The 24,422-nt window shown below is 36.7% G+C and overlaps 1 protein-coding gene across 3 annotated transcripts in view; it reads left to right on the forward strand.

Annotated features, from left to right (window-relative positions):
* CCSER1 (coiled-coil serine rich protein 1) overlaps positions 1–24,422 on the forward strand; it is a 608,967-nt gene that overhangs the window by 356,663 nt on the left and 227,882 nt on the right. For all 3 annotated transcript variants that reach the window (XM_015625457.2, XM_015625458.2, XM_015625460.2), the window contains exon 9: positions 21,638–21,715. In XM_015625457.2, coding sequence (XP_015480943.1) covers positions 21,638–21,715 — 78 coding nt within the window. The remainder of the gene's footprint in view (positions 1–21,637; positions 21,716–24,422) is intronic.

Genomic DNA, 24,422 nt, shown 5'->3' on the forward strand with positions numbered 1-24,422 from the left:
TTTTGGTTGTTTTTTTGTTTTGTTTTTTTGTTGTTGTTGTTGTTGCTTTTGTGTTTGTTTTTTGTTTGAGTTTTGTTTTGTTTTGTGGTTTTCTTGTGGGTTTTTTGTTTGGGTTTTTTTTTTTTTGTTAGTTTTACTGGCATTTTCTGTGTGCCTTGGCTCTGCAAAAGATTGCTGAAGTGAAAGAGCTACCAAGAACACCCCAGAATCAGTGAGAATCATGTTTCTAAACCACATTGGAAGGCACATTTTCAGAAATTTTTCAGTGTCTTTCTAGTTACGATATGTGTGTTATGTGTCCTGTATTTATAAGCCATGACATCTGTAGGTTAAACCTTTAAAAAGAATAGCTAGCCACCCATAGAACGAAGTAGTGAGCTGGTTACTATGCATGATGGTTTTGCCATATATCAATATTTTCGCTGAATCAGTTGCTTTCTAAATGGTTAACCTGAAGTTTCAACTTTCATTGCATTGATTTTCACACTTTTTGCATGTGATAAATATACATGTCATAGTTTTTATCTCCTTTATTAATCTCAGAAGACATTCCAAAAGGTATTGTTATTTAATCATCCAGAAAGTGTTGTTCCTTTCTCCTTTTATACATTGCCATTGTCAAGAAAATAGTTTAACCACTGTTGGAGGGGATTTTCTTTCACAAGTGCTTCATAGTTAGAAAATGCTTGGCTTTGGGTTTTTTTAATTGTTTTGTTCTAACTGTTCAGCTCTATGTACTGTATTTGTTTGAACAAAATATCTGCTAAAAATGCATTGTGACAAAATAGTTAATGACTTTTCCTAATTCTCTTTCTCACAAATGGAGAAACTCCATTACACATAATAAAGGATAAAATATAGCCATAATCGAACAACACATTAGACAGAAGGCTTTGAAACTGTGTTTTCAGCAAAGGCTAGAACTGTTTGTTCATTTATTCTCCATAATATGCAGCTTTGACTGAATGCCTGTGCTGTTTACAGACCCAAAGCTTAAATGACAATGTGCTCTGTGTAAAACGTGGTGAAGACTGTAACAATTTTGAAGTGCATTTAGCTTAGTAACATGAAATATCAGTTATTCCCCAAGGTATTGTGTAGTTGTAGATCATAAACTTTTAGCCTAAATTAAACATCACAGCTGGTTGCTTTAATTTGATGCATTATAGCACAAATGTTTCAACAGCTTGACTAAAATGAACCATACTGCAAATTCAAAAGAAGAGCGAAGGTCAACGCACATGATGCTTAGTGATTTGCAAATTTCCTTTATTTGGATATATTAAATGTATTTTGTGGAATTTAGCACAGAGGAATGGAATTTGGCAGGGTAGAACCAATAGCGAAGTATGTTCAATGAGTTTTGCTTCAGAGTGCTGCAGTACAATAAGTGAGTCAAACTTGTACTGTCTCAGATTTTCAGAAGGCAGTTAAAACTAGAATATCTTCTGGATAGTTAAAACTCTTGGATTCTTTTGCATGTTTTTACATGTAAATATGTCTTTCATAATCCTGATTTCTAATCTGTGTATACTTTTAAACTTAATTGTTTTTTAAGAACACAGTATGGCTGCTACCTTGTTCACATTTAGGGGATTGCTTAGTTGAACAAGAGGTATCTAGAGATAGATATTTAATCTGTGGCTGTGTTTCTGGTTGTCTAAGAAAGTGCATCATTCCGTGTTCAAAAAGGTCTGGAATGCAAAGCAGCTGCCATTGCTCCCTATCTCTTCAGTGAGAGTGTAGTGTTAAGAATTCATATTTGTGCAATAGAACAACATTAGATTGAGCTGCCACAAAGGAAATGAAGGTAGGCTGGGCATATTGCCAAATATAGTATGTTTCATACTGAATGCTCTAATTCTCTGCAGAATTTCTTTTCAGTATACCTCAAAAGTTCATATAGCTGCTAATTAATCTGTAACTGCACTTGGTATATATATATATGTTGATCCAGCAGTTTTCACTCACATAAGTAGTAGGTAATTCTAAATTCTGTGTGCTTGAGGAGTTTGAACTGGTTCATACCAAAGATAATGACTCGTACTTTGAGGAGCAAGCCCTCCCAAGGCTTTAGATTGAAAAGGAATGCTGGCAGAAACGTGTTGGTACAGTTTGGTTCTCTGCAATGCTTTCCAACTACTGCCTTGCTTTGTCTCAGGATTGTGCTGGTGGCATTTCTTGTAAGAAATGTATTCTTACATGATTATATAATTCCAGAGGTTTAGAAAATCTAGTTAAGTTACTCCATGTTCTTTCTTCACCAAAATAAACAAGTTTGAACCGTGCCTTTCTCATCATTTGATGTTCTGATCTAAATTGTCAGTGTTCTGGCATCTATGGTACCTGTGTTGACCCAGTGAAATATCCCAGTTCATACAGGAGCTCCTTGTTACAAAGCAAGGTCCCTACAAGTCCTGTTGCTGGGAGGTGCAGCCACCAGCTGCTGTTCTTGGTAGAATGCCTTTATGTATGCTGTTAATAAGCAGTGACTGTATCTCCTTCATTACCATCTTTCATGGCTCCCTAAACTGCCAGATACTTATTTTAATAATTTTTTCAAGTTTTTTCCTCCATTGTATTAGAGCAACTTTTTTTAGTTTGCTGCTTCTGTATTTAATTTCTGCATGCCTGTTTCTTTGCTCTTTGAAAAGTAAGTATGGGTTTTATTTTTCCCCAGATATGCCATTTTATGTGAAACTTAAGAAAATATTAAAATCTCATGACTATCACTGTGTAACAATGCATAGCAAGAATAATTACTGAGAAACTAAAACCTTCTGACTGCAAAGTAAAGCCTCTGCTTAAACTGCAAGTGCTTGCAAGTTTCTCTTTGCACATTAATACTGAAATGGTATTAGGAATATGGTGATGAATTGCTTATGTCAGATTAAATACAGGTTTTTGTCCTGTTTTATACCTGAAGCTACGATGGTGATGATGTAGCAATTTTGATTGATGGTGTTTGGATTCACACTGCAATGCTCAAGCATTGTGTGGTGCAAATTCAGTATTTATAATATATCACCCTTAATTGGCTTCAACCTTTGTAAATTCAAGACTTGTTGCCATAACTTGAATTAATGACCAAAGGCAGTACAGCACTGAAACATTTTTCAATCTGATTCTTTTAACAATTTTAATCATTGAGAGTGTAATTGAAAGTTACTGTATTGATAAGAAATGCAAGGTAGATTAAGTAGTTATTTGATTGACTATTTCAGTCTACAAAATAGAAGAAATAATATCTGCTAAATTTTTCCAAACTGGTATGTTCTCTGGAATTAGTTTCATACTCAAAATATCCTTTCTTCAATCCCCAGGATCTAGTTTTCATAGTATTTTTTGCAGTAGTCTTCATTTTCTGCAACTTATTTTCTTGTATTTACATTTATTTTTAAATGCCTTTACTTCTGTGCTGATGCTTCAAGTTTTCATTAAATTTAGTTTTACGTGACAACTTGACAGGAACAATTGTTGCTCACTGGCCATTCAAAACTTAATTCAGTTGGTGAAATAATTTTGTGTTGTTAATATATAAAAATTTGTTTAGTTAGATGCTGTAGTAAGAAAAGTGCTTAGCTCCATTTTCTCTGCTTTTCTGGTGTAAGAGAATGCATTTATCATACAGCCAAGTTTTGGAGACTAAGTGTTTATCTGGTATTTTTTTTTATTCTCATGAAATTTTGGGTTCTGGGTCCTTACCTTGAAAATTGCGTAAGTCTTCAGATACAATTGGTATTTGAGAGCCTCATGTAAGCTAATACAGATAATTGTGTGCTTCTAGCATTTGAAAAACTGATTATTTATGGATTTAACAGCTTAATCCAGAACTGCATTGTAATGAAAAAACCTAACAAATGAAATCCCCAAACAAAAACAAAAATCCATACTCACCCCTACAAAACCCCACCCCAGAACTTTACAAGTTTGTTTCACAAGGAAGTCCATCAACCAGCTCCATGAATTTCATTTTGATAGAGTCACTTTACAGTGAAGAAAGCCATATTGTTCAGGTACCTCTATTCCAAGGAGATATGTAAAAGCTATTTCTAAAAGAAATATTGGAAAGCAAGGATATCCTATTATCACTTAACTCTGCTGCATGTTTTTAATAAGTTGGCCATTACAGTGATACGTGGAAAATTCAAACTTGCTCTTTTTGTGGGGTAAAATTAAGAAGAAGTACCTAAGTCATAATATTGTTTATGTGGCTAAGTTATGGAAATGTAATTACAAAGCCTTGAAGGAAGATGAAGGCTGCAAAGCAAAGCACTCCCTTGGGAAGTACGGAAGACTGGCTTTGTTTCTGCTCGTGTTCCTGCTGGCAGTGATAAAATTTAAAGTTACATGAGCCACCTTCCTGCTTCCCCACTCCTCACCCAAGCCCCTAAAAGAGGAAGAAATTAATCTTCTGATGAGAGTTCATTGTGTTTAATATAGTCATTGTATGCTTTGCAGTTCAGATTTTGTTTTTTCTTTTCTGCCAAATGCAAAGTGTAATTCCGTGTGAGCTCTAAGCCTTGGAAATTTTCCCATTCATGCCGGTAATTGCTTCTGGAAGATGGAGGCCTTAGAAATCAATTAAAAAGTTGTGTTTCACGTGGATTAAGTTTTTGATAACAAATTAAACACTTAACCCCAAAACAAAAAAAAAAAACAAACAAAACAAAGCAAAGAAACAAAAAAAATACCAAGATAAAAAAACTATTAATAAAAAAAAAAATCAAACTGAGAGGGCTGAACTTCATTGAAATTATTGTTTTGGGAAAACTATCCCTTTTGAGAAACAGTAAATGTTGCCCAGTGTTTTATAAGGTTTTTACTATTAAGGAACAAATAAGAGGACAATATGCTTGTATGGTGGTATTCTATTAAAAGAAATGAGCTCAAAAACTCAAAATGAAACAAAAAAGTCACCTAGGACTTAGAAAGCAGTGATCTTTATAGTACTGCAAGTTGTGTCTGTGACATACAAAACAAACATTTTGACAACTTCCTTCTATATAACTGAGCTTACTTTTTTTTTGTTTTTTGTGGTTTGGGGTGTTGGTTTTTTTGTTTTTTATTTGTTTCATCTTTGGAACCTGATTCACTGGAATATTTTGTTTGAAGTAATGTCTGACTGTACTTGATTTCCCACAAGTCCCAAAGCATTTTAAGATATATGTTTCTACTACCACATTGTTTCACATGAAGAAGATAGTTTCATAGTAGATTACAAGGTCTAGACAACTAATTTTGTGACATTCTGAATTGTATAAATAATATTTTCTCAAGCATGCAGGAGGATCTTACTGTTTTTCTCCAGATTTTCCACAAGGTTTAATTTGATATTACACTGATGTATTCTGTCATTGTGCTTGTGAGTAAAACATGATGATTGTGCTCATGGTTTACTTTTGCAAAAAAGTCTAAAGGGTATATATTATTTTGGAGCTTCTTTTTTGGATGAGGAATGAAGTGATAAGCTGGATATGCTAACCTGACAGATTATAATAACACATTACACTTGGGAAAATCAGAATTACTGTTCTTTCAGAGTAGCATCCGAGACTACCACTCAGTAACTATAGGGAATAGAAATTCAGATATGGATAAAGAAACCACCTGTCTAAAGCAGTCAGCTGAAACACATGAACAGACAGAACAGAGGGGAGTATATGAACTGTGTGACCTGTACTGCAAGGCAATTTGGTGAGAATCATTGATACAGAACATTGAATTTCTGGTGACTACCTTTCTGAACTGCAAAATGAATGAAAATAGAAGAGGAAAGGGTATCTCAGAGAGAAGTATGGTACATCACATCTCCTTTCCCTTTTGACCTTGGATCTCTCATTATGTCTAATTTAAAGATTTCCCTGAAAGGGTAGCATCAAAGGCAGTGCGGTTTAGGTTGTTTTTTTTTTTTCCTGCCTGAAAATGAATTGATAAAAATGTGTGTTAAATTAAATTCATAATCTTTGGGTTTTTTCTAGAATGCAAAGCAGCTATTTACACTCTACGAGGTATAACTTCAGTGTTCGAGACTGTTGTAATACCGATGTATTATGAGATACATGATGAGATTCTGCAACATTTCTTTTGGACACTGTAACGGAGTTTTCAGTCGTTTTGCCCTCTAGCAGTAAAGGCCCAGTGCAGTGATACACTTCTGTGCTGCTAGTACATGTAAAATTTTATTCTGCTTGTCTGGGGGCACATCAGCTGCAGAGCACATCTCCTGTAGGCTCACAGTTAACCAAGTGTGGTGGGCTGACCCTGGGTGGGTGCCAGGTGCCACCAAAGCTGCTCCATCAGTCCCCCTTCTCAGCTGGACAGGGGAGAGAAAGTGTAGTTAAAGGCTCCATGGGCTGAGATAAGGACAGGGAGAGATCTTGTACCCCTTACTGTCACAAGCAGACTTGACTTGTGGAAGTCAGTTTAATTTATTCACAAGCAAACCAGGATAAAGACAAAATCAAATCTTTAAAAAAGCCTTTCACTCACCCCTCCCTTCTTTCCAGGCTTAACTTTGCTCTGGATTTTCTCTAGCCCCCTGTGACAGCACTGCAGGGGGGCAGGGAATGGGGCTGTGCACAGTTCATCACATGATATCTCTGTGGCTCCTTCCTTGCTATGGGGAAGCTTCATCACACTCAGCATCAGGTCCCACCCACAGGGGACCTGTTCTCTACCAACCTTTTCATTATGGGTCAGTCCCATGAGCTGCAGTTCTTCACAAACTGTTCCAGCACGGATCCCTTTCACAGGGGTTCAGTCTTTCAGGAACAGACTGTTCCAGGGTCAGTGCCCAATAGGGTCACAGATCCTGCCAGCAGACCTGTTCTAGTGTGGTTCCCTCTCTCCATGGGGCCACAGGTCCTGCTGGGAGTCTCTCCTTCAAGCACAGGTTTCAGACAGAGTAAGAGGCTCCTGTGCCCATCCACTTGCTCCATCATGGAGTGTTCCAGGGGCTGCAGGTGGATGTCTCTCCACCATGGACCTCCATGGGCTGCAGGGGCACAGTTCCTTCATTACAGGCTTTACCTCAGGCTACAGGGGAATCTCTGCTCCAGCAGCTGGAGCACCTCCAGCCCCTCCTTCACTGACTCTGGCATCTGTGCATAAACATATATTTAATGAAAGTTTTTAAAAATGTATTTTTTTTTCACTTTGAACCATGTAAGGTCGGCATGTAAGGGCTCTTTTTTCATGCCACAGTAAGCTAAGGAATCAATATCAACTAGCTCCTAGGACAAGATCCATAAAAGATTCCATTTCATTAAAAGCATTCTTACCTGTCTCTCATGACGCCCAATATGATGAATGTGCCAGCTCTGGGTACAGCAAATTAATGAAAAGGGTGGTCTTGGTTTCTCTACTGAGAACTTGGTATTGCAGGAGTGTGTATTGACCAGGGGCATCAGCTGTGTCCTCCACATTGACCAATTTAATGTCCCAGTTGGCTCAGTTTTGTCTGTAAAATCTGAGCTGTGCAGGCTGTTTTGCTGAATGCAAAAGAGTTCTGGGAGTGGGTAAGATGTAGGAAAATAGGGTGAAGACTGGCACTGTGCAGGGTGGTGGAGGCTGTGCTGCTCTGCCATTAGTGTGACTGGGCAGTCTGTAGTCAGGATGATACTGTGGAGTCCCAGCTACACGCTCAGCTGTAGCTCCACTCTTGGTTGCAGGGTAACTTCCCTGGAGGTTGGCCAGATGGAGGAACAAGAAGATCCCATGTGAGGCAGTGTTTGGAAGAGGAAGCAGAAGGTGAGGAACATCACCCTGCCTTCTGAAGGGCTCTTAGTATAGATCCACATTTAGGACATAATATAAAGCAAATATGCCAGTTTGCAAATTATCCTCTGATGGAGAAAACAGGTGCTCTCCTTGCTGAGAAAAAAAAGAAAAAAGGTAAGGAGAATAACAGAGATGTTGTGTTTATATTTTCATGACTTGGGATGTTCTAAGGCCATGAAAGTATCAGTTCAGAGAGAACTTCTGCAGTGATGTGAGTTCCATTTTTTGTCCCTTCTCCAACACCTTTACTACTTTATAAAGAACTTAGCAAAAGGTGGCAGCCCTGGCACTTCAGAAGCCAATTGTTGTGGCTGCCCCTGAACTGAAGTTACAGCAATGGGGAGAGACCTTGGATTTCAGGGTCGCACCTATCAGAGACTGAAGTCTAAAAGGAAGAGCGAAGTGTGTCAGTGGCAGCAAAAGAACAAAGTTTATCAGCCATTTCATAGCAAGGAAAGAAAGGACCAGAAAAAGTTACAAAGGAAGGAACAGGTCTACAAGGAGATAATATGAGTGGAAAGCAAGGAATACAAGAAATGGTCATCTCAAATCTAGTGCAGATGAAAAGAGAAAAGAGGACTTGAACTCAGATGAATAGAGCTGAGAATTTTGTGTCAGAATTTTAGTTTTGTAGCATTTGAGTCCAATTCTTAGCTATCCTGATTACTAATAATGAGGAAGCTGCATGTGTAATTTTGGATGGGGGGCTGTGTTGCTTTTTTTTTTCCTTTTCCCTGTTTTTTATCAGTAGAGTAAAGTGTGTTATTGGGTCTCTTTAACTATGTAAAGTTTACACAAATTACACCAGCCTTAGAACACTGAGCTTGAATAGTACCACCTGAGTGATGAGAGACTAGCTGTAGGACTAAAGATGGGCATCCGAAGTTCTCTTATAATCCCAGTTTATAGTTCCACTGGCAAACAAATGATTTGTTTGTGTTGCCCATTCCATGTGTGTAGGTTCTTGGACTACGTCTCTGCATGACTTCGTTTCCTTCTAGTTGAGAGTCTATGTAGTGACCTCCACCAGGACCAGTAAATAAGCAAAACAAACAAAGAATGAAACATTATATTCTGAGCAGCAGGTAAAGCTTTGCATATGAGTGGGGCTGAGCTGAATATATAGGATCAATTGTCATGGAAGATCTCTAGAATGCCTCAGGAAAACAAGCTAAGGCTAGGATAGAAATTAAATGCACTCAGAAGAATAGAAAAAAGGAAAATTATCCTGATTATAATGTCTACCATAGTTACTGTGGTAGAATTAGAGACTTAGACTGCCAAAAACAATTTATTCTTTCACAGGTTGCGTGCAATTTGGGCACTTCAAAAAATAGGTGCTTTCTTTACTTCTGCTTGTATGCATATTGTGACAGGAAAGCAAATACTGTCTCTGTAAGTGGTGCTAGAAAAGCCAGTGTAAACAGAATAAACTGTCCTTCTCTTCTTAGGAATACCAAACACTGCATTACTTTTCAAGCTTCCCACTCTTGATATAGAGTGGTGCTTATAAATAACAAGTCCATTTATTTCTGCAGTATTACTTGAACAAATAGCTAGAAGAACTTGAAAGCTTAAGACAATCTGCTTGAGAAATTCTGTAGAATTCATGAAAAACTCCACTAATTTTCCATAGAAGACAAGATACATCTACCATATCTGTGCTTTAAAAATGATGTTTGCTCAAGTAATTCTGTTTTATTTTCTGCTTTTGTATTTCGTTATTTATGCAATTTGGAAATAGACGTGTGACAGCCTTTTGTAGATGAGTCAGATTTGGAGGAATGGAACTCTTGGTTGCTGTGAATGGAATAACATGCCATGAATGCTCAAGACATGAAGATGTCAAACCTTCTGTAATCATCGAATAGGCAGCAATCTGAACCATTTTATTCACGTACATCTGACTTTGAGAGTTCAGTGATGTTTTGAGTTGTTGGTCTGTTGAACCAGTTTGAGTTTCAATACCAGAAAATCAGGAGACAAATGGATTGACTAAGTGGATAAGAAAAAAAACCAACTAACCAAAAACCCAAAAAGACGTAGTCTAATTTGGGTTCTGCAAAACCCATTTAAGGAACAGAGGAACAGAGCAAAATCAAGATTTTTACCTTTTTTGACTTCGTTAAATCAACAGTGAACAAAAATTAAAAATGGCCTTAGCTTTTTGCACAGTGTTCACTTAATAGTTCCAGGTGATACTTGATTCCTAAATCCACAGATATCTTAGAGAGGACAGTACAGGAAGTTTCTGAGGAAAACAGAAATCTGAACCAAATAGCAATAGTAGGGTGTAGAGGCAGGGTCTCACGGGTAAATTCTTTTCCCACTAGCTTTTTGATTCACCTTTTGAGGGTCCTTTAGAGTCTATTTTCACTTCCATGTTAATAGGTCACTTGTTTCTTTTGATTTGTTTCTTTTTGATTTGTTTGATAATTTCCATTCAGCTTGAAATTTTGGAAGTTGATAGAGAGCAGCCATATGGCTCCCGAAGAGTTACAGGTTGAAATAGGTTGTCTGCATTAAAAAGGTGGGCTTTATTGTGTCTACTCAAAGTATCTTTTGGTTACTGAGGAACAAGGAACAACTGGATGAAAAACAGAGGAAACCAATTTTCTTGTCCATTGAAACAATATGAGCTGGGTTCTTGCGAGTCTGATACTGCAGTCTTACAAAACAGAGTGGATTTGGGTTAGTCTTTCAAATATGAAGAAAGAAAAACTGTACTGGGTCAGTGCAAGGGTTTATCCAGCCCTTCAGCTGTCTGTCTCCTGTGATGGCCACCTGCTTTCAGAAAAGCTGGCATTTGAAGAAATTCAGTATTTTCTTCAGTGTTCTCCCAGTCCATCACTTTGCAGCTCGAGGGATCTCCTGAAATGCTTTTTACATGGTTGTTTATTAACCCCTAAAGGATTTCTGCTGCTCATTGGTGCAATCCAACTGGACAGTGTTTGTAGTTTTATAGCTCCATCTACTACTGCAGCCATTTACTGCATCTTTTAACCTGCCTGGATTGAAAGTGCTTTTCTTTCAAAGCTGGTTTTTTTGTTGACACTTGGATATCAGAGGAAGTCCCTGGTCTTTGGCCAACAGACAGAATTCATCTTCCTTCTGCATGTGTTGAGAAATGAGGCATCTTCCTAGGCAGCACTGGCTTATCAAAATGCAGCATTTGCAAACAAAGCCTTTTTTGATAATAGGTGTACACAATAAACTCAGACTGCACTGGGACAACATTAAAAAGCACTTGTAAAAATTTTAGCAGAACAATTGTTACCAGCAGAAGTGTACCAACAGGCTGATTATGAGACAATAAAGATGGTTTATTTGGTAGAGTGAGTTTATGTTACAGCATAAACTGACTACTAATGATTTTCAAATGCTGTAGATTCACCTTCATATCTTTTTCACTTATTTTCTGAGGCAAAATGAGAATTTATTCTTCTTTTGTCTGAAATACACTGTAAGAAGTATCAGGGTGTCTCTTCAGATTTGTAGAATGTAATTGTTTTTATGAATATATCATAGTTTCAGTTGAGATTTCCCTCTTTGAATAGTTTTAAGTGACAGCTGCTTTATGGTCATGATTATAAGTCATCCTTTTTGGTTTGATAGCAGCAGCAATCTGGGTACCATAGCAACGTGTTTTGCTTATGAAATATGTCAGTGGGAAATAAAGGTCTAGTAACCATTTCCTTAAATGATGAGAAATTATATTTTAAAAAGGAAGAAAAAATGACGGATCTTTATTCAGTACTCTTTCCTAAAGATCCTATCATTCTTCTGGAAATAGTAAGAAAAATCCTATTTCAATTCTCTGTGCAACAGTTGCCTTTTTGCATAGCCATCACAGCAAAAATCTGAATGTAATTGTTACTTTCCTTGTACAATATAATACTTGTTATTATCATTTGCAGGTGCTTGGAAAGCTCCATTTTTTATATGATAATGAAAACACTTTGCTATGAATTTTGTTAGTTTCACCAGTTGAAGTCAAAATGTCATTGCTAAAATGCTTGACTAAGTCACGGCATTCAAATGGCTTGCTGTAGAATTTGTAACAGTCTCACAGCTCTCACAAAGTCAAACTCACATTATTGGGGAAGTTTCTGAATTAATTAAAGACATGTCTGAAAGAAGAGGAGATTGATACGCTCCTCTCTTCTGGATTGCTTTGGTATTGTAAAAGTGAAAGAAAATTTTCTTGTCTGGTCACAACTATTCTGCTTCGGCAAAGTAATACAAAGCTACTGAAAATTACTTATGGGCCTGCAATACTATTTGGAATACCTGATAATGCATATTAAAGTGTGTTGGTTTTGTCTTAGTGAATTGAAGATGATGTGCTTCATACTCAATTTTCAGTGTCTCAGTTGAGGTGACTGTGTAAAAATGGAGGGCATGAATGATGAACCTGAACTCACAGTAAAAAGCTATCTAATAACATTCCACTGTCAATTACTGGCAAAAACCATGCTGTGACTTCCCCTGAGAGAAGGTTCACAAAGGGTAAAAGTGCCTTTTGGTCCTTGCTTAAGCAGTTAATTGCCCAGGAAAAAGTCTTTGCAGCCTGAGTGCCTGGTGTAGTGACTGAAGCTTTTTCCTGAGCTGTACCACTAAATCCTGTTCTGAGTATGTCTCCTTAGTCTTTTATTGAAGCTCTCTGTTTCCCTATAATTCTCCATGCCTCACTTTTCCATAAGATCCCTCCAAACCCTTCTGGGCTCCAAAGGGTTACCTGGGCAGAAGGTGCTGTGCAGCTCTCTGCTGGTTGCCTCTGGGCTGACTTTCAGGTTGAAGCTCCTGCTGAAGCCCCTTGCCAGCTGAGGCCCTTCTCATCTGTCCAGAGAGTGATTTTCATGAAACTCACTCTGTTGCTTGGACAAGTTAGTATTAGGACCACTGTAAAAAAATAATTTTGAAGGATAAGGCAGCATGATCACTTCCTGTGTGTGCATTTGAATGTGTACATTTAATGGGCTGCACACGAGTGCAGGACAAAAGCAAGTCAGAGTTGTCCTGTTCTGGTCATGCTAAACCCAAACTGATAGTTCTGTCCAAAACACCTGCCAAAATTTATTGAGTAATTGACATAATGTCACAGGGACAACAGCTCAGAGTGGCAGCTGTGGGTTGTTTTCAATATTGCTGGGTATATTTACAATGATGCAGGGATTATGTGTTGTTGATATCTGTGAATAAAACTGCAGCCTTATTTAGCACAGAGATTGGTCCAGGGAATTGTTGATTTCAGTGGTGGCAGCACTTATTTGATTTATGTGATTATTCTTCTCTATTAATTTGACCAACAAATGATCAAAATCTGCCTGCCTCATGCAGTTGCTGATGAGACAACTCAAAAATGACCCTTTCATTTCATTTGTACTGTATGCTCCTAATGCCACAATCATGAATCTCATTCCTCAGGACATCAATCTGTAAAATTATTGTAAACACTTAGCTGTGTGAGGTTTAATTAATGCCAGAAGCCTTCAATAAACAACAGTTGCAATTTGGACTGTGATGATATAATGATTCTTGCACTCTGTTTAATGCATGTTCTGTTAAATCTCTGTGTCAAGTGACTGGCACTGACGTGAATCACGTCCCACCAATGTCCCTGTGTGCACAGAGGCAGAGGAAACCTCAAACCAACTGAAATATTTGAAATATCTGGCAGACAATGAACATAAATATCTCCTCTTAGACGCCTAAAGGATGTTAGCATTTCATGTGGTAGGTAGGGAAGAAAAACATAACAAAAAGTTAATGAATGCCTTTGATAATTTCAAAAGTTAATTAAACAGCTTCTCCAAGTAAAACCTTATATTGAATGTTTTATAGAATCATCTGCTAGTAATGCTACAGGATTTTCGTAATGTTGTTACATTGTACTGTATTTGTTTAAGCAGAGAGTTTTTCCTTTTATGAATAGTGATCATCACCAAAAAAACCATGAGAGAAATTACAAAAAAATAACTCCAGCCCTTCCAAAACAAATGTTCTGGACAGACTGAAATTCTGTTTGTGTACCCATGCAGAACCTGGCAGCATTTAAAGTCATGTACACCATAAAAGTGGTAAATGTGGTTGTTCTGGAAAGGGATAAAGGAAGAAAAAACCTCAAAGTTATAAATGGTGCTTCCTTTCTTAACTGAATTTAGTAGGTTTGTGTCCATTTACATGTTAGCTTTATGTGTGTGTGTGTGAGCACAACTGCCAGCCTGAATCATGAGCATACCACCTAGAGGTGATGTTGTGGCAGTATATTGCAATGAAAGCAAAAGGGCAGAAATAATCTAATTCATTTTTCCCTACTCCAGGTTCTTAGTTCATGCTAGACTATGAGAAAAGTACTGTGCTGCCCCATGAGACAAATACTTGAAATAAATATGTTTATATCCTTGTTCAAGACTTACTATTTTCTAAGTTGCAGTTATTTCTGAAAAACCTGAACATGAGTTTGCAAGCAGTTTAATTAGGAAGTTTGTCTCATCTCTATTTTCAGCTAGTAAATATAAGAAAAGCAGAACTTACTTGGATTTAAACTTGCTTCTTTTTGATGATCAAGTTCTTTAAAGGTCAAAAACTGGTGTATATAAAACCAGTAAGTTTGTTAAGAGGGGGTATTTAATACTGTTCAGTTAAGTAAATGAGAGCATGAATTGGAGAGCATTCCACTGCGTTATCTGTGATGTCCATTTAGATAAAAATGCTGTGTAAAAGTACTGTGAATCTATGGTGTGCAAGTTGGATCTTCAAATCTGAATGTGTAACTCTTCTTTGCAGTAATTTTCCAATTCAGTGTTGTACTGAATGCTGCTCTGTTGCAGGCTCTGAGACTGTAACTGAGCCCAGAAATTCCCAGCTAAAGTGAGTGTGTTGAATTTAATGGTGTGAGGAAGTCTGCTTTTCAAGGACACGAGATTTGGACTACATATGTATGCACCACACCATAACTCTTCATGTAGCTTCACATGACATTGAAAAATAAATCACTTCTTGACTATTTTTCTTCAAATATTTGTGGAATGATCAAGTCAATAGAGCTAGTGTGAGGGTTTTTTGTGTTTTGCTACTGTAAGGCTTGGTGTCCCAGTATCACCATTTCTGAGTTATTGAACTGGGGTAATACTGTCTCCTCATCTTGTCTGTTGGGTGTTTTAGATTTTGGGACAGGATTTTATATGTCTGGGTGGTCCTAGCAGTCGGTGTAGCAGTGATAACCCAAGGATATATGGGTTGAAAGAGATGGTTAACTCACATCATCCTCTCCATTAGGTGAGCTACTATAAGACTTAGTAATAACATCTTGGACATCTGGGTGCAACCACAACACAAATTAAAACTAACAACAATGCTTATTAAAGCTTCAAGACTATTTGTAGAGATAATTTCTACATGCACTCCTGTGCTTGATGTATCAGCCTTTTGAAGGGTTATGACTGCACAGCTGCTTGTTTATCCTTCCAGTAACTTTCTCAGGTCTTGGTTTTTGTTGTTGGGGTGTTGAGATTGGCATCACTTGTTATGGCCATATTATTCACAGAGTGTGACCATATAAAATTTTTATTGCATTGCATTATTCAGAGCATGCATGGCCATGTCTGGGCCATATGTATGTGATTGTTTCTTTTTTTTTGGGATGTGATCACTAGAAAAGGTTCTTCTATTTTTTAGTGACATATTTACATAGGTGTATATCTAAAAGTAGCCATGAGAGCCATAATCAGTAAGGAAATGACAGCTGGCTATTCAGATTTACTGAATGACTGGATGATAGAAATAAACAATATTCCAGGTATGGCTTTAAAATGTAAATCATGAATTCTAATAGCAATTTTGCATTCTGTTGATGCAACATATAAAACAGTAAATAATTAATCAAAATAGATCTACTGTCAAGAAATTCTCCTGATCCAAGAAATGCAGTAGGGTTTATTTTCACATGGAATAAACAGATACCTCCCACTGTTTAATGCTATATTTTAAAACATCTTCCCAGGATGCTTTTGAAAAATAACTTAAAAACTCAAGTACATTTGCAAAGTCCTTGTTCTGAAATTCTGAGATGGTGTCACATACCTGTAAACATTTATTTTTAATTTTGCAGCACATACACGAATAGTAATGGCAATTTTTACAGTACAACACTGTCCAGTCAAATAAATGAGTCAGAAAATACCATTTTTGAGACTGTTTTCCTGTGTCTGACATTTGTCAGCTCAGTGGACTAGGAGATTCACTCTTTGTGTGTTTTCTCTTTCTAATTAGGTAGACTGGGCTCTCAAAGTTTGGAGTCATGTTTTATTGTTAAGGTCATACAGCACTCAGCAAAAGAGGAAAGTTTTTATATTGCAGAACTTGAGGATGAACAGTTTAAGACAAAACTTGGGATAATAAGGATTGCAAAACTTGAAACAGTAATAAAAACTCTCTGGTTAGGCTCTAGTAAACCTTTGCAGTACTGTAAGGTTAGCTGCCATGTCTACAGCAGGACTCGTAACTCTGTTACAGATTTTAAACCTTGCTAGGTATTGTTGATCTTCAAAGACCTATCATGAAGGGATTGCGTTTTTAGAAACTGTCTTTTTTCATTAGATGTGTCAAATCTCAGCAGTAGCTAATTATTGAGGTATTGTAAATTGCTTGGAGATAGGCTTGTCTTAGCCTTTCTTGATTCATACCTGGATATGGTGTTCTGATGGAAATCAAAGCAGAAGGTGTGCTGTCTTTGATTCCAGATGCCATACTGACCATATGCATAGAAATCTGCCTTGTGTTTCACTAAAGTCTTAAAATGTAAAAGCTGAAAAGCTGTTTTGCTTTGTGTAAGAGTCCTATGTGAAAGCTGTAACTTCTCTAAAAAATCCTTTTTGTGTTTCTCTGATTCTGCTGCATTTCTTCTGTACTTTTCTTTCTCTTTCTGGTTTTCTCAGCCTCCTTTGGACTGAATTCTTTTGGGATCCTCCTTTGTGGGGAGCCCTGCTTATATCAGTTCTTTAGGTTTGAAGAAAACTCCAGAGCTCGTTACAATCTTGTTTCTCATGTTTATTAGAAGGTCATCACAAAACTTGGCAGGTCTCTCCAGACTAACTGCACAAGGTTATATTTTTGCAATCGGGTACATTTGGTACAACAAGGTCTTGTGGCTCACCCTGTGCTTGATGCACAAAATGACCCCAAAATACACAGTTCTTTTATCTTTATACCTATTTTTACCTAATTAACAATAGACACATATATTATTTTTCTTAATGTCCCAGTGACCCTTTACCTGTGTGATGCACTGCGGCATTCTCTATCCAATTACTTACTATTACTCAAAAACCTCTATGAGAACAACATGAAGAAGAGAGAGGAAAGACAAGAGCCAACACCCTAAATCCTCCATCTTGTCTCTTGTTCTCTAACTTTTTTACCCAGTGATTTAAGAAAACTTTCTAATCTACACACTTATACTTTTAGCTTTTTCTATCTAATTTTAACAGTTATTTTCATGTATCACCATGAAAACATGCTCATGAATTTCATGTTATATGAAATTCATTGTTTTTCTGGATCTTAGAACTAAGTATCAGAAACAAGGGCACACACTGTATTTCAGACTCCAACAAAAACAATGAAATGTTCTCTGAAATTCCACGTAGTTTTGGTGTTGTTGACAGTGATTTGACAGGACTATAACCCTCAGTGAAACCTGCATTTGTGCATACTTGGATGCATTCCCACCAAGTTTTCTCATGTTTTTCTCCTGATCAGTGGGATAGTTCCCTTGGGGATGGTCACACCCATTTGTTACTGTGGTTGCAGAATAATGCCTCTAAATTTATTGTGGCTATTTAGCACCTCAGTTCTTAGTACATTTATGTATGGATAACTGAACCAAGTTGTAGCTGTTTTCTCATGCTGTGCTCAAGAGACAGCTGGGCTTTTTGCTGGGCTTCACAAAGTGTTTTCAAGTGTGATGTGACTCAGCTGTACTGCAGCTGATCACTGGAGCTATGCTGTATATGATATGTTTTCTTCCCAAACTGAGACTGAAACCAATAGGGACTCAATTTCTATGGAAATAGCTGTCATAAAGTCAATTTTGTAGCTCATTGTAGTCTGTAAATTAGGTAGAATAGATGGTGGAAAGCGGGTTTTTTCCTACTTGTTATCCTATTGCTCTCTGCCTAACTGCTGTTGTTGATTAAGTTTAATCCCAAATCACATTGGAATTAAAAGACTTTACATTTTTATAGCTCTTCTGAAAAACTGTTTTTTTGCCCCAGTTCTATGGTGAACATAAGTTGTTATTCACAGTGGGGTTCATGCCTGAAGCAAGGGAAACAATCACATGTGAGTTGCAAATCTGACTGCAATGTTGGTGGCTACTGAAGGCTGTTCTGGATGTATGCTGAGACAAAACACCACATTTATCTTCAGAAGGTTTTAGAATAATCTGTAAAGACTATAGGAAACAGAGGTAAAAGGTTAATTTATGATATTTTATATTTTTTAATCTAAGTAACAATAAAGGTGAAACAGCCATTAAGGGGAAAAAAGTCTTTACTATGCTATTGACTAGACAAAATACATTCTTTAGAGATGAAGGCCACAGCTGTACTGGACAGTAAAGTTTTGAGTCCTCCAAAACACCTGAGGCAGTAAGTTTTGCTCCTTGATTTATTTGAGCATTCAATGTAATTTTCAAGCATTTTCTTTTCAGAATTTGCAATTAAACAAAGCACCACAAGTGGTCACCATGGTGTCACTGGTAGGGAATGGGATAAGAAAACAGTCACAAAAAATAACTTTGACCTGTGCACAGTCAAAGCTTTGAAAATTGTTTTAATACTCATCTGTTTGGTGAAGGAATGTTTCAGAAAACCAGTGTAGTGTTTCAAGATGTATCAGGCTTTACTGACTGCCTAAGTCTAAGTAACTGACTACTTTTTTCCTACTATCTGTCTTTCAATAGTGAAGTAATTTTCTCACTTTTTTATCTCACATTTCACTTCTCTTTTTTATTTGTACTGTTTTTCCTTGCATCAGTTTTCAGCTGATGTCTGTTGTCTTCCTATTTCAGCACCTTTTGGTGACTTATTACAAGCATAGTAATAAAATCTAAGTATTCAGCCATGACACTCTTGTATCAGAGCTGGTTTGAGTTACAAACTATGTGTGAACTTATTCCCATGTGAAGAAATAGACAGGAACATGATCTTTATTGGTCATGGTCTAATGCTTTGCACTATGCTTGTTGAAATAGCACAGTCTGTGATCTCAGTAATTGAAGCAACTGCAATGACTGAGAAAATGTCCTTCCACGTAGTTTCTCTTTTCTCTGTCCCCTCAAAACACACACTGTGATACACACACACACACGGGTACGTCGGAGAGAGGGCTGCACTGAATATTCCTGGCAGTGTTGCTATTAAAAAGAGCAACAGCTCTTCCTGCCTTTTCACTGATTAGGATGAACCCAGGAAATAAAAGTTTTTCATGCTCTCATCTGTGTCACCTGCAAATGTACTTTTGTGCTGTTTATTTTAATAAGAGGCAATAACAACATACAGAATGGTAAGAAAAGATGCTCATTAATGGTCTCACTTTAAAAAAGTCACCTCTAAGTACTTTGGCTGATCCTAAAAATATTTTTAAATAAATTATTTGGTCCCTTCTTGGTCTTTAGAGAGGCAAAGGTACCTAGGTACCTATTTTGTTTACCCTGTAAAGAAAAAGAATAAGGAAAGATCTATTTGCAGTCTTTTTACTAGGTAGTGTCTTAGAGGAGAGGGAGTTGACTCCTCTCAGATACACAGAGAAAGGGCAGGAAGCAGGACTGGGTCACATATGGAAAAAGTCAATAATTATTCAATTTCATTCTAAAGCCTCTGAAAGAAGGTAATTTTTGTCTTGTAGAATGGCAAGAATGTCTCAAGGAAGTTTCAGGACTTGAAAAAACTTGAAAAATTTCTTTACAATGTTACCTTATAATTGTAATCTTTTCTAGGAGTAATGCTGTGAGGCTAGTAGAAGGCTGCTGTGGGAATAGATGTCCAGGTAACTTCTTAGTTATGAATCAAGGTTAAAGCATGCTGCCTGGCTTGTAAAGATCATGCATTTTCTCTTTTGCTATACTTGAGAAAAAAGAAGAGGGTTTTAGTTTCAAACTTTCTTTTCCAGTACCTGGACATCTAGAAATTTCCGGTTTTCCCATTTTATTAGTTAGCTCACTAAAAGTAAATAAAAAATATTACCATGTTAATGTAGAATCAGAGATTGGATATGTTAAAAATGGATCTCACTGCATATACCTAGTTAAATGAGCAGCTCTGGGAAAAGTAAAGGGTTTTGTTATTCCAACCTTTCTAGCTTTCACAGTTAATTTTTTGCCTTAATGAATATTTGGCTTTATTCTGGTTGGTTTTTTTTCTCCCTGCTTTTCAATCTCTTTTTTTTTAAAAAAAAGCATGTATTTGTGAATCCATACAATGTTAAATTTGATCAGATACACAGTTTAATGATGATTATGCTCCAATCACTACATCACTTGAACACCCAGTATCTGTCAGTTTATAGGTAGAAAATGGAACTTCTGAGCAGTAAAATATGGTTAAATAAGATAGATGTATAATAATGCTTATTTTTTTAACATGTAAAAGTCCTTTGGACAATGGACTAGTAAATTCAGAACTCAAGAGGACAAAGCATTTCTGTCAGAACTAGGATTTCCTTTTCTATGAGTTCAATTTTAACTTGGTTGTTAGATCAGCAAATTTGGGCTCAAGAGTTTGGTACAAGTGAAGACATCAGTCTGAATTCTGTTTCCCCAGCCCTTACTTGAAGAGTTGAAATACTGGAGATGAAAATCACTGAGGGGTTGACTTCTTTCTGCTGTTTACTCAGTTAAGTGATGTGCATACCTTCCCTTGAATCAAATAATAAGAGAACTTGAGAGTCAATTAACTTGAAATTCAATTTAAACGAATTCTGTTTTGTTGCAATACATGCCTGTCAGTAGCATTCAATTATATTTTGTAGATGTTGAAGAATTTGAGTTCAAGGTAAGTATTTTTTACAGATACACCTGAAATATTAAACTGAATCAGTAAGCAGGAAAACACAAATCAATGAAGTAAATAACTTTGCATTTTCCTTCCCCTCCTGTGTGCCGTTTCATGCCTTACCTACATATTTACAGTTGTTTTATAAAATATCTTCTTCTGGAAACTAAAATTGTATGCTCAAGGCCTTGATGAGGATTAGCATGTTTAGTGATGAGACTCAAATGAAGTATCAGAATCCAGGTTTTTTTTGTGTCAAAGCAGACAGATATCTTTGCTCAAGCCTGTTCATTGATTCCATGCCACACTTCTAAAAATTACCGAGGTACAGAGGGACAAAGATGGGAAAAGCAGAAACCAGTGTAATACCCAAGAAATGCTTAGGGTTTGCTAACATGTTTGCATTAGGGGAGGGCAGAAGTCATCTCAGTGTTGTGATCTGCAAGTTTCTTAATGTTTAAAAAAAATTAAGTTATTTGTTTGCTGTTGGAGTGGTGCTGGTGTTCCCCACAGCTGCTTGGTGGTTTGTAGCTCTGTGTCTGCCTCAGTGACATGCTTCCTGTGGGTCCTTCTGTATCACAGAGTTAGACTGGCTGAGTCTACTCTGTGTAAGGCAAAGACAAATTTATAAAAGCATATAATAGGAAGAAAATCAACCTCCCAGTGTGAATAGTGCCATAATAAATCTATTTCATACCAGCTGTCCATGCATGAGTTTTGAATTTCTCTGGATGTTTGGAGCTGCAAAGCCCAGTGAGGAAAAACATGACTCACCTATGCAATGTTATTTTGTTTTACAGGAAAAGGCTCAGTGCTTTCAGAAGGCTCTTGCTTCCCAAGCAGATAAATCCACACAGACAGAACTCGTAGGACATGATGTAAGTAGCTGTATCAAACAGTATTTTTTATCATCTTTGTGGGTGTTCAGACTTCTGTCAGCTGGTTTGCCTCTGCTGTTGTTGTGTCCGTGCGTGGATTTGGTGATTCTAAAAGTACCTTCAGAAACATGAGAAGATAATTACAGCTACCTGCCAGCACACCAATGCCCTGTTAATTTTAGGCTTTATGAAGAGCTGAGAATTTGCATAAATGAATGTGAATGGTATGTATTAGTGTTTTGTAAGTTGGTTTTTTTTTCAGTATTTATTTGCACACTTACTGACAGTTAATGAGGTCATTATGTTTAGAATTGTCATGTGCTGTCCAAACAGGATTTAAAATTTGAAAGATAATGGAATAAGTACAGTTTTGCCAAGTGATGCTAAAATTCTGTTCCCTAAAGAGCATCTGCCAGAATTTCTCCTAGAATTTGTATCGATTGTATGTATCCTCATGCAAGAATACAGTCAAGGAAGATTCCTTAACTGTAGAAATACTATTTCCCCACTTCTTCTAACTGCAAGTATTCTGTCTGTGGAATGTTGCTTGAATGTATGTAAGGGATTCTTGTTCCTACATGAGCCTCTTGAATAATCTTTGTGGAACATTTAGCACAGTTCCATTCTGTGACCTGTGCAAAGTCTAACAATAATTCTTAAAAACTGTTGTGCAAAGTAGTGCTGTGGTTGTGCATTGGTATAGATCAACATGCTGTTTCAAATTTATGGAAAGAACTCTGGAATTAAAGCAGGGTTTGAAGCCTTCCTTTTAGTTTTGTGTTGGTGGAGCCTTAAAATTTTGTCTTCTGAGGATAAAAACATCAAAATTTCACATTCTAGTATGAACAGTTTTATCTGCACTGACTTCTTTTTTGTGGGTTACCAAACATGAACCCTTATGTTCTACTGTGTCTGTGAAGGCATGTCTGGTGGAATTTACTGGAATTCTGAGGTGTGTATATATTACTGATGAAAAATCTGTAATATTCAAAAATACTAAATCATTTTCGTATGTTGCACTCTCTATCCACGTCTTCTGTGACAATTATCCTTCACAATCCTTTCTTATGCATTAGATGTTAAATAAAATTCTTCCACTGAAAATAGCAACAGGAAATATGTAAAGTTTGGGGGATTATTTGTGTTGTTTCATTTATTTTGGGGTTATGTTGTTTGCTTGAGGTTTTTTTAAGCAGATGTGACTTACGCATTAGGTTGTTTTCTCCCAAATCAAATATGTAGTATTCATGCTGCAGGAATTCACACTGTCAGTAGATTATATATTTTTTCCCTTTTCCAGTGTGTGTTCCCTTGGAGTTTGGTGGGGAGGAAAAAATAGCATTAGAACCTCCTCTCCCAGACAGGTACAGTTTTCTGGCTGAGATTTGACTGTTAAATGTCATAATAACAACAATAAGTTAAATAAATCCTTTTCTTTAGCAGCATTCTCTTCAATTAGTGGAACTAATACTTTGGAGACATCCCTGGTAAAATGCCCCCACCTTGTCACGGTTGCAATAATGTATTATCTCATACAGGCTTTTGTAAGGCAAGAACAGAAGGAAATGTTGAATGCTTTTTCTATGGAAGAACACTTCACCTGTATTTATGTGGTACAGAGTTCTTGTGAAAATTCCATTGCAAGGGATTGATTGCAGAGAAATTTGAAGGACTTTACAGAAATAACACAAGCCTGCTGTGATCACAATGAGGGGAACTCAGTGAGGAGGAATGTGCAAATAAATAGTATTAACACTTGTAATATTGTTTAAACTTTTTTCTCTCTTATTTATCAGATTGTGTAGCTTTTCTGTGAAGCATAGCTATTAATGATTGGTTGAGCTGTGTTTCTGTTGAATCCAAGTGGCAATTACATTTACTTTCTTTGCTTTTGTGTGAGATTTTAAAGACCAGGTTATAACTGTGGCTAGTATCTGTACATCATTTAATTCAGGATGTCAGTAAGTGCATACAACTACAAGAATATTGTGCTAATATGAAATTTGATTAAATAGAATAATAGAAAACAGATCAGACAATACAAGATGTATTTTTCACCCCATTAGTCACATTCTGAGAATAGTGTACATTGAATACTATAGATCTGGTTTAAGAGATAAGCAAAAAATTTAACTTCATTTCATCATTACAAACTTGCTGCTTTCATTTAAAACAAACAAACAACAACAAACAAAACCCCTCACATTTTTATTTTTCTGTAATTCAAATTTAGAAGCTACTAATAGTTGATAAAAGTGCTACCAGGAATTTGCATAGCATTATTTCATAAATGTAATACAAATATTGATATACACTATACAGTGTAATAATTCAGAAATGCTTATTACAGTGCCTCTATGATTAGTTTGGTTTATATTTTCATATATTCTTGTGTTCCACTGTGCAGTCTTAAGTTACCTGTTTTGCAGTTGAAAAAAACTTGAAAAAAGGTTAGTCCCCAAAATAAAGTACTGCTTGGCTTTTTTTTTTTGTTGTTTCTGGACATCTCCAATAGTTGAGACAGTTCTTTAGCCTTGGAGTTCATTTAGATGTGTCATTAAAAGTAAATGGAAGTTCTGACTTTGACTTAGATGAGGAATTAAGCCTTTTGTCCGTAGGGTATTCAGTAATGAAAAAAAGCTGGAGGCAAGTCTATATTTAGGAAGCAATGGGTGAAGAAGGAGGAAATGCAGTGTTTTACAGAGAG

Source organism: Parus major, chromosome 4 (genome assembly GCF_001522545.3).
Source record: "Parus major isolate Abel chromosome 4, Parus_major1.1, whole genome shotgun sequence".
Classification (NCBI taxonomy): Eukaryota; Metazoa; Chordata; class Aves; order Passeriformes; family Paridae; genus Parus; species Parus major.